This window comes from Lagopus muta, chromosome 3 (genome assembly GCF_023343835.1).
Source record: "Lagopus muta isolate bLagMut1 chromosome 3, bLagMut1 primary, whole genome shotgun sequence".
NCBI lineage: Eukaryota > Metazoa > Chordata > Aves > Galliformes > Phasianidae > Lagopus > Lagopus muta.
This window is the reverse complement of record NC_064435.1, coordinates 71,270,022-71,281,164: the sequence shown is the minus strand read 5'-3', so window position 1 is coordinate 71,281,164 and position 11,143 is coordinate 71,270,022. Positions and strand designations below refer to the sequence as shown.

General features: G+C 40.0%; 1 protein-coding gene across 1 annotated transcript in view; it reads left to right on the top strand.

Moving 5' to 3' along the window:
* The first annotated feature begins 515 nt into the window (after positions 1-515).
* DNAH5 (dynein axonemal heavy chain 5) overlaps positions 516-11,143 on the top strand; it is a 121,215-nt gene continuing 110,587 nt past the window's right edge. Inside the window, exons 1-2 of the mRNA XM_048939792.1 lie at positions 516-1,185; positions 1,809-2,216. Of these exons, the coding sequence (XP_048795749.1) occupies positions 2,067-2,216 (150 nt within the window). The 5' untranslated portion in view covers positions 516-1,185; positions 1,809-2,066. The remainder of the gene's footprint in view (positions 1,186-1,808; positions 2,217-11,143) is intronic.

The following is an 11,143-nucleotide window of genomic DNA, read 5'->3' as shown; positions in this document are numbered from 1 at the left end:
CTTTAGGAATAAGAGAAGAAGAGTTCTCAGTGTTACTAGAACAAATTATTATGCTACCATTTTCTAGCAGTTCAAGGGACAAGACAAAGAAAATATATCACCCCGATTTTTCAAAAAGAATGTGGGTCCAATCAAGCCAGCTATCTTCCCTGACAGTTTAGCTGCTTGACGGGCATGTATTCAGCTAGTGGAAACTGATTTATAGCAAACCTTCCAACACAAATTTCATTACATATATATAACATACTTTTAAGAAATGAGAGAGATACAATCTAGACAATATTACTATGATGAATGCCAGCAGCTGTTAAAAAAATGTGTGTATGAGAAATGTTGAATTACAGCCTGAACCACTGATTGATCACCTGAAATAAGGATCGAGTCAGCCTTGGGAGCACAGGTGAAGGCAATTCAGCTGTGTGACCGGAAGGGGTGGAGCATGGCTGCATCTCTCCTAGACCCATTTAAGGGCTGACTGCCAGTGGAAAAAGGATCTCTTTCTGGGGATCTCTCCTCTTGGGGTTCTTCTTATAAGCCTTCAATGTGGTTAAGCATTTTTCACCTATTTCCAATTATCTCTTTCCAACATGATCAAGCATGACTTGGTGAAATTAGTCAGCTTCTGTCCAGGAGAAAAAGGACGTAGAGAGAAAACAACATTTTCCATGGGAAGGAAATGAGAGAAGAGCTAGGTAGGACTTAGCTGTCCTCTCAGAGTTAACTTACAACAACATGCTAAAAATTATGACTAGGAAGATACTAGTCACTGAAGAAAATATGATGAAATGTCTACTCTGAAGGAATAATTGATGTTAGTAGCAAACTAATGAAATCAACAAAATGAGAACTGCTTCAGGCTCTCTGGGCAGTTTGTGTAGTCCCTACCTTCCTAAAATTTTTAAGAGCAAGCTGGAAATTCCTGTTAAAGATTGTCTTGACTCACTCATTCCTAAATGCTGAGTCTGCTGCAGCCCTGTGTATGCACATTTCCACCAAAAAATGAGCAGGAGGCTCCCGAGTCCTCAGCTGCATCACAAGGAGCAGGAGAGATGGTGAAATATCAGCCTCAGGTTTAGGCTTGTGTTTCTTACCAATTTCTAAAAGAGCTTCAGTTTTTGCTGCTCATGAATCTATTGTCTGCTCTTCACTCTTAGTTTTCAGCTGTTGTGTGGACCTGGATTCCAGGTGAGCAAAAGCTGTTAATGCCTCAGTGTCAGGTTGCACATAATTAGTCTGCTGTTCATGTATATTTAATCTTTCATAGCTTTCTGTACTGTTGTGTATTTCCTGTAGTGTATCATCCTAACTTCTTCATCCTGTTAAGATGTTGAGGGGATGGAGACCTCCTTGGCTGCCTCTTTGTTTACAAACAAGTTTGGCTTATAGATAGGCAATTAACAGATTGCTCTGTGTAACTGTGTGTCAGAGATCTTTATTTTCACTGGTAGATTATGGGAGAGAAACCTGATAACTTGATCCTCCAGCCGTTTAGGAGGGCAGAACTCAGTGTGTTACCCAGTTAGGAGAAAGGTTTTATGTTCGTGTGGTATCCAAGCATGCTACATTTCCTTGCTTTTTTGTTGTGCAACAGAAGGGCAGTGTTTGAAGCTGCTAGCTTCCCAGTTCCTTACTTAACTTCTGTAATGGCAGCTGTGAGACTGCAGAAACGCACATTTTTGGTAGTCACTGAAGATACAATGTTAAAAGATGGGGAGCTTTTTGCTATGTCTCAGGTGCTAAGGCTGCACCTCGCATAGGCTTTTAGCAGGATTTATTACTGCGACTAAATCAGGTCTCTCTCGTTCCAGAGAACGCTCCAGTACAAGCACTGCCCGTGAGGGGTTCACGAGGAATCCACGAAGCTACTTCCCCGGCAGGCTCGCCGTGGGGCTCCTGAGCATCTGTACCGCTGTTGCGACTCTACCATAGCAGCACAGCCGGGAAAGCGGCACCGGCACACAGCGACGGCAGCCCCAAGCCCGCCCATCGCGGAGCTGCGGTCCTCTGGGGTCGGCAGGGGGCGGCGGCGGCGGCAGGACCCCTTGCTATAGCAACGGCGGCGGGAGATGGCGGCGGCGGGGCAGCGGCGGCTGGGCACTGCCGCTTCCCCCTCGGTCCGGCGCCGTCTCGGGCCGCAGACCCCCGCGGCGTCGGGCTGCCGTCACGAGGCTGCCGGCTCGGCCACGGCGCAGCTGGAGAGTGGCAAGGAGGTGCAGGTGCGGGGCTAGGGGCGGACTCTGCCATGTGGTGGGGCCGGCGGCTGAGGGGCGAAGACGAGGAGGGAAACAAACGGGATCCCGTGAGCGGCCCCGGGGCGCAGCGTGTAGGGGGGAGGTCATGCTGGTGAGGGGGACGCTGCAGCTTCTGAAGTGGAAAATGAAGTTTGCGTCCCGGTAGGACTGTACGTATCGCGTGTGTTCTGCTCTCTTGTGCTCGTTCCTTATAGCTTAGCAGCTGCTAGATACCTGCTTGTGTTTGCCGAGATAGCTGTGGTTTGATAAAAGAAGGTCAGAAGAGGTGACTTCCGTCGTGCCATCTCTCTGAGAAGCTACTCTGTAATAAAATTCCCAAGCAAACCAGACAAAATTTCTCGTGGGCAGCTGTTGGCAATAGCTGGTGATGAGACTTCAGGCATGGGAAGACTTAAGCTGTAGCTCTCACTGGAAAAGGGGAAGGGGATGCTTTGGGGGGCTGCTGGGAAAAGAGAATATGATGTAGAGCACCTCTCCTATGGAAAAAGCTTGAGAGAGTTGGTCTTGTTTAGCTTGGAGAAGAGAAGGCTCTGGGGAGACCTCGCTGGTGCCTTCCAGTACTTGAAGTGTATGCATGAAGTTCCCAATGTTGAGGGATGGTTGGATTCCCTTAGATTCCCGTAGCTATACAAGTATACAGCTATACAAATACACCTCAGTTAATTTTTACAATAACTCCAGGATGAATCCAAACACCAACTGGCTAATGTTTCTATACAATTGCAAATATCTCAAGATAAGCTATTAAAAAGTTACATTTTGATCATACCTTTATTCAGCTGAAAATTGGACTGTCTCATTTTCTTTTTGCTTTCATGGATATCTAGCTGTGTAATTTTATAGTCATTTTTTGTTTTTACTTCAGTGTGCAGTCTGATCATATTTAACATTTAATACCTTAATGGGATGGAGACCTTTGTTCAGACCTATGTTTCAGCAGTTATAACATAGCTTGTAATTCCTAAGAATAATACCATATTCAGCAACTGAACAGGGAAGAAAGCTGCATGATATGTGTCTTTCTGAGAACATAGGCAAAGACACTAGGAGAGACAGTTTCAGCTATGGAAAGTGGAAAGAAAAAAAAATGTGTGAAAAGACAGACCTTATCTTTAAATATGCAATAAAAATAAATATTTTTTTACTTATTTCTCTCTCTGTGGGAGTTGATTCTGTCTCTCTGCTCTCATGAGACCCCACCTGGACTACTGCATCCAGTTCTGGGGCCCCTAACAAAAGAAGGACGTGGAGCTGTTGGAGTGGGTCCAGAGGAGGACCACAAAGATGATCAGAGGGCTGGAGCACTTTTGTATGGGGATAGGCTGAGGGAGCTGTAGCTCTTCCACCTGGAGAAGAGAAGGCTCTGGGGAACCTTACAGGAGCCTTCCAGTACCTGAAGGGGCCTACAGGAAAGCTGGGGAGAGGCTTTTTATAAGAGCACATCACAGCAGGATGAGGGGAAATAACTTTAAACTGGAAGAGGGTAGGTTTAGACTAGTTATCTGGAAGAAATTAAATACTGTGAGGTTGGTAAGGCACTGCAACAGTTTGCCCAGAGAGGTAGTGGATGATCTGTCCCTGGAAGCATAAGATACAATTGTCTTGTGACCCATAGGTCATGGGAGTTACCCTTGTGATCTTAGTGCAGCTGTGAGTGGAGTTTCTAAAAACTTAGCTCAATTTAGTTCAGCTGTGTCTGAACAACTTTTGATTGTAGTGCAGAAGTACTGCTGAGTGCATGCAGTCGAAAAGCCTGAATTCAGCACAAGTAATTAACAACATCAGGGTGTTGGTATTGCATATGAAAGGGACATAAAAATTCCATTGATTAAATTATTTTACTTCTGTGTGCACTTGTCTGAGCTTCTAGTGCTGGCAATTAAGTCTGAGTTGCCTGGCCAGAATCAAATGGTCTTGTCTGGTTGCCACTGATAACCAGGCAAAAATGTGTGCTTTTAAGTGGTTTTTGTTGGTAATTCCATGAAAAACAAACTATTCAAATGGGCATTTTATTGTTAATAGCAAGCTACTCACAAGCTGTTATATATCAACTTTTGTATTATCTTACGTGAGTTGAATAGTAGCAAAAAATCAGACAAGTTTTTACTTTTGGAAACGTGTCTGCAGGAATCATCTGTATTTTATAGATTTGATGCCAACTTAGACTTAAATGGGAGAGAAGCAATAACAAATTATCCAATGTTAAGTCTTGGAGATCCATACTCAGAGCTACAAAGAGTGGTTAACTCTTTTAGATTGTGAGATGCTTAAATAGTTGTAGAGCAAAGATATGACCCAAAACACAGCCATACCAGTTCTTCAGCTCTTGGATGTACGGATGATGTCTTGGATGTACAGATTTCTGTAAGCAACATTTCTGTAAGACACGATTGTTCAGGTTTGTATGGCCTGTTGAAAGTCCATTGGAGAGAATGTTAACTCCAAACATGAAGCAGATAGAACAGAAATGCTACTTGGCTTAACACTACATGCTACACAGATAATTAGCACTTCTTTACAATAAAATAGTGAAATACTTTGCTTAAAATACTGAAATTCTCCAAATGGTGGAAAGGAAACGTTTCATGGCTTTCTAGAAAATACACACCAACAGCACCTCTTAGCATTGAATTGTTGACCCCACATGGCATAAAGACAAAGCAGTCTTTGGGAATACAGAACTACAGCTTCTGTGTCACCAGTTAAGAAGTTGACAGAGTTGTTCAGTCTTGAAAGGCTGTATAATTCTTTGTGGTAGTTCCTCAAATAACTTAGTTTCATCTAAGGCTTTGTTCTTACAGCTTTCCCCTTTCCCATGCAAGTGCTTTGAACAATGCAGTCGCCTGGAAAACTCTGCTGGTTATCTCTTGCTTATGTAAGGACTTGCTCTTCATTTTATTCCTATCCTCTTCTACCATTTAATCAATTTCTTTCCCTGAAGGATCGTTTCCCTTATGCTCTTCTTAAAATCGTTTGACAATGGATCTTTCTGAAAGCTTTTTGCAAATCCAGGTCATTTAGATCAATCTTGTTTACATGAATGCTTATTAACCCCTTCAATGAAACTCACCAGATCGTTATAGATGTTTCTCCCTTTTTCAAAAATCTTGTTCACTTCTTCTTGGGAAATAAAATCAATTGCCTGGCACTTAATTCTCTGATTATAATGCCTGTTATTTTACCTAGTCAGATTTTCTCATTCAGCTTGCAAGACTGAATAGGTTCATTTTATAAGTCCTCTGATACTGATGCAGGTTATATGTCACTTCAGTGTGGGAGGTTGTCCTCTTTGCTTTTACTGTTATTTATCTGTGCTGGTTTACTTACACTTCAAGTGTTTCTGGCAGAAGCTATGCAGTTGCTCTGCATTTCTAGTACGTGTTTGCATGTTGTCTACAAGCATTTTATTTGTTTGATAGCTTGTCTTTACCGTTTTATTTTCAGTGTTTCCTTTTTTTGAAGTAATGTGATGTTTCCCTAGTATACGTGAAGACTCCTGAAGTTGCCTGCTGATACTGCTTCCTGCCATAGGGGTTCCTATGATTGCTACTATCAATATTCCATATAATGTCTATTTAATAATAATTGTTGAAACTTGACTTCATTGGCCTTTAACTTACTGTCTGTTTGAACATGAGCTCTTTTACACTGATGTAAGCTTTTTCATCCTTCTCATTTTGTAAATACATTGATGTACATGATGCAGTGTTCCAATAATACCTTCTTTATGTTAAACTTTATTGCTCTTATAGAACATCTCAAGTTAGTGATTGGATTCCAGTTCCTCTAACTTTGTCCTATAGAACTTCTTACACTTAGGTAGAAGCTGATGTGCACTTCTTTAGGATTTCTATTCAATTTTCTGTTTTCTTCCACCTGTTCTCTTCCTGCCTCTTGGTATGACTCCTGCTTTGGCAAGTGGCAGCCTCTGCTCTGTGACATGCATTGAGGATGCAAGGCTTCTGACATTTTATCCAAATGAGTATACTGATTGAAACCACATGCTTTTCAATGGCTACGAGCTTTTCCTCAGGATGGTTTTAAAAACTCCCCTCTGGCCCACTTTCTCAAGGGTCAGAGATCCTAAACTTGCTTCTTTCACAGCCACTCAATTTTAGCTGTGTCTCCAGCTTCCAATGAATTCAGACCTTGTTTCTCTCTCAGTCTTAAATTATGTGTTGAGGATTTATCCTTCTTATTAGACAGTTCTGTTTGAGGTAGCAAGGACATTTGAGCAATGTTAGGGGTGTTTGAAGAACATGATGGGTACAATATCCAAATAACTGATAGTGGGAAATGACAGAGAGAGTGAGAGATTCTGTAGCTGTTCAAAATGGAAAATGTATTACTTTGCATGGCTACTTGAACTGAAATCCATCTGTTCCTCAGAATGCTGTTATTCTATGAAATATCTCCACTGTAATGGCTGCCAATCTGATAGTTAGTTTGAGTTAGTAATTATTTGGTAAGACCCAAACATCCTATCCCTGTAAACAGAAGGTTAATTAATTTATTTTGGCTATTTATGTGTTTCTGCCTGTTTATATATTCAGTATTTTTTGCTGCGTTTTAAATTGAGTTTTATTTTCCTAACAGTGCAGGAAACAGGCAAACAGAGCCTGGAGAGCTAATGTCTTGCATAAAGCAAAACGGAATTACATTTGGACTTCCTACATGATAGTTAAATTATCCTGTTCAGCAGCAAGATGACATTATTTGCCTTAGGCATATCTTTTATCTCATCAAACAAATAGGTTGAAGAGATATTCTTACTCAGTAGAAATTGTATTTTTCAGCAATGATCGATTGAATATGTTGGAGCTTTAGTTTTGGTCAACAAAGCAGCTTAGAATTCCTTGTCTCAATTAAAAGTATTGAAAACTCCATTTGTTCAACTTTTAAAGAAGCTCAAGTGCATTAAGAAAGTCTACTATGAGCTTTGATTTCTTTCATTGCAGTTATATTAAAATAGAACAGCAGAGAATGATATGCTTTTCTTTAGGTTCCTCTACTTTTATTCAGTGTAGATAATCATCTGGGATTTATAAGTAATCATCTCCATAAAAGACAACTTTGTATTTCAGTTTTCAAATGTTACCGTGGCTCTGTTTTGTGGTCTTTGAAAAAACAGCATAAATGTAATGTGCACTTAGGGCTTTCAACCACGAGATGGCAGCTAATTACCCCTAATGAAAGAAAAGTTGCTGCTGGAGTCCTGCATTGTAACACAATCAAAAAAATCTTGGCACAGTCAAATGAACTTTCATAATGTATCAGCTAATATGAGAACTGAATGTTCTGAAAGACACGATAGGACATGGAGAACCAAAATGATGACTGCCAACCACTGAAAGAGATTTCCAAGTGTCATATCCTGTACAACCAACCTGATTATTTTCTGTGACAGGATTATTGGCTGTAAGGACAAAGGGAAGGCAACAGTTGTTATTTGTCTTAAGTCTAGCAAGGTGTCTGATGTGGTATCCCTTAGCATCCTTAAAGTCAAACTGGTGATTTAAGTGCTAATTGTCTGAGCTAATTTAGGTAGAAAATTGGCTGGCATGCAGGTGGTACCAAAGCCAAGCTGATGGCCAGTTACTAGTGAACTCTCAGGGATGATACTGAGGCTCATATTGTTTAGTGCCTTTGAAAGTTAATTTAATTATGGGACAGAGCACGCTGTGACTCTGATGGTATCAAACTGGAGGGGGGTGATGTACCAAAGAGCATGGCTGCTGGACAGGCTTGAGAATAGATTTAGAGAAACCTCAAGAAATTTAACATAAGCAAATACTAAGTCCTGCAAGGATGGAATGATCTTGTATGACAGTACATGTTAGTGGCCAGCTTGCTATATGCCAGGTTTACAGAGAAGGACTTGCCTTGAACATGAGCCAATAATGCACCTTGCAGCAAAGGTGCCACAGGCTGGGGTGAAACAGCCAACAGGTTGATAGAGCAAGTTTGGCAGTGTGTCATGACCAGGATACAGGAGTATATGATATATGAGAAGATGTTGAGAGAACTGGCTTTGTTCTGCACTAGGAAGAAAGGAGTAAGGGAGATTGTATTCCAGTCTACCTTTAAAGGCAGAGTGCAGACACAGCTGGGCTTTTAATGAACATGCAAGGTAATATGAGTCAACAAGATGAAAGCTGAAATAGAGGAAATTCCAGTTAGATGTATGAGAATGGTCTTCATGTTGGATGGTCAGATACCACTGGAGAAATTGTAAAATCTCCATCCTTGGATCTATTCAAAACTCAACTGCATACTTGTCTCGGCTACCCCTCTCTAATTGTACTTTTGTTGTGTAGGAGACTGGATTATATACAAATATCCTAATGTTTTTTGTTTGTTTGTTTGTTTCTTTAAGGTAGCTGCTATGACCTTACATCATTTTATGAAAATCTCTACTTTCTTAGGTTCTTCTTTGAGAGATGTTTTTCTTGGGATAACTTCTCTTGATGCAAGTTCAGACTGTTGGGCTGACTTTTTTACATTAGAAATCACACGCAAAATAAAATAATTCTTCAGTGATCTCAAATATATCCAGGAAGCAATTCATTGTATAATATTTAATAACATCTTTAATATTAAGAGAGACCATAAAGAGTTCAGAGAATGAATGTTTAATTTTACACAAAGTGCATTTCTTTTAGATCTTTCTCTTTCAAATATGTCTATGTATCTATCAATATATAAATCTGGTTTGACTGTAGTAGATGAGGAAAATTGCAAAGAAATTCAGGTAATGCAAGGAAAATGGCTTTTATTCATGAAAATTTTATCAATAAGGAGGCTGTTGAACGATTGTAAATGTGATTCACACTGATATCAGTAGGGGGAAAAATATTTAGAAGCGTTTTAAGCCTGAAATAGCTGTTAGGAAAAAAAAAAAAAAAAAAAGGGCCTTCTTGTTTCTCATATTGGATGATTATCTTGTTTTGCTTGGAATTTTCATGACATCGGATTTGGATTCTGTCACTGAAGTGGAAAAAATTGAAGTGATTTTGAGAAGAAAAAACCCAATATTCATTGCTGAAGAAAAATATTTTCATTAAGCACCCACTGTGCAACTGAAAAATAATTGAGACTGAGTGTGCTTGTATAAAAACTATGAATAAAAATTTGGTAGTTTCGTAGTCTGTAGGTAATAGCTATTTGAAAGCTGCTTGACTGCTGTTGCTATATATTTAAACAATCGCCTGTGACAAGGAAACAGAGATGTCTGTTGACATGAGGATTACTTAAGAAGCCTGAACACAAATCAGATATTGACTTTAGCAAATGGTTATGTTGCCCTTGAGCATGATGAATTGTATTAAGTGGTGTTTATATACAAACAATATCACCTTAACAACACTAGGTTGGTAGCAGTGGTTTTCAACTGCAGATCCGCAGGCAGTATATTCTCTAGTTTCTCAGTTCAGTCTTCAAGTAACTTAAATGCATGTTAGAACTAAATTGAGGGGAAAAAAAAAAAGATGCAGTGCTAATCTTAGTAATTGTTAACCTTTTAGGTCTACTGTATTTTCTAGGTGTTTTTTGGTGTTCCTACAGAACAGGAATGAAAGAAATATGAACAAAAGGCTGGGGGGAGAGTGGAAAATGATGAATGAAGAATCTTGTATCATAGTTTAAGGCTTATGTTGAAAATAGATGTTTATATCAGATAGTACAATGTTTAGAGCTGGAAGAAAGCAACTTTGGAAGCAGAGCATTGGCAGAGTTATAAAGGTAAGGAAAACAGAACTGTGGATTAGGTCCAGACTAGTAACCATGCAGCTTGAGTAAATGCTTAAATTGGGGTAGAGGGTCTGTTTTAATGTCTGTTTTAAAACAGTGTAAGTGGATGGTATTAATTTCATAAAACACTCTAATTAGACTTTGTTTTTTAAAGCAAGGTATAGCATTTGGGATAGGTGTATGTCAAAGATAGGTGTTCTCTTGTTTGTCTAGTCTTGTAAATGGATCAGCCAGTCTGATAATTTAATTGGTATGATATCAACCGAGGCTTAGTTGCACAGTTTGTTTGGAAAGGCAGGTTTGTGCTCAGGTATTTGTACATTGATTGCTTCGAAAGTAATGCTTGCTATTTATTTCCTTGGAAGCTACAACAGATACAGAGAGCACAATAACAGTGTTTGAAACACTGTTTGATAAAGCAAATTCTTAGCTGCAAAACCCTATTTTTCAACATAGTTACAACCGTTAGCTATGATTTTTCATCAACCATGAACAGAAACCTGCGTGCCACACTCACAAAAATCTGCTCCAGGGGAAGTGATCCACTGTTGCTGTTGCCACTGCTGAAATGCACCACCCACAGCCTCAGTGCTCTTGCATCCATTGTTTGGCTCCATAAATGTTCATTGGCGCTACTTTTTTTGCATGGAGGAATTCAGTGACATGCCTTTGCTCCATCTGCACTTCCATGTCGTATGCCATTCTGTCAGACTGTCCCTCTACTGCCGTTTGTCCTGATAACAAAATGTAATGGAATATTGGTGGGAAGGTTCAGTCTCTTCTGCCTTACTACCAATATCTGCCTCTGACATTGTGGGCCAACATCGTGAAATAGTAGGCATTAATTTCAGAACACCCTTTCATGTGTTTGTAGTATTGATACCTAAATCTTGTCCTGATTGCTTCAGTGCTATAAAATCACCAGAGTTTTAGTACAATATAGTACAGTAAACATTTTCTTGCTGCATTTGACAACAAAGCAAGTGTGGGCTCTGCAACCGAGGGAATTTGATGGTGAGCATCAAGATATGGAAGCATGACAGACAGACTGTGTGTTCTTGAACTGTATTGTAGAAAATTATCAGGGAAAAAAATTTATCAGGGAAAAAATGCATGTAACTAACATCAAGTAGGGAGATATC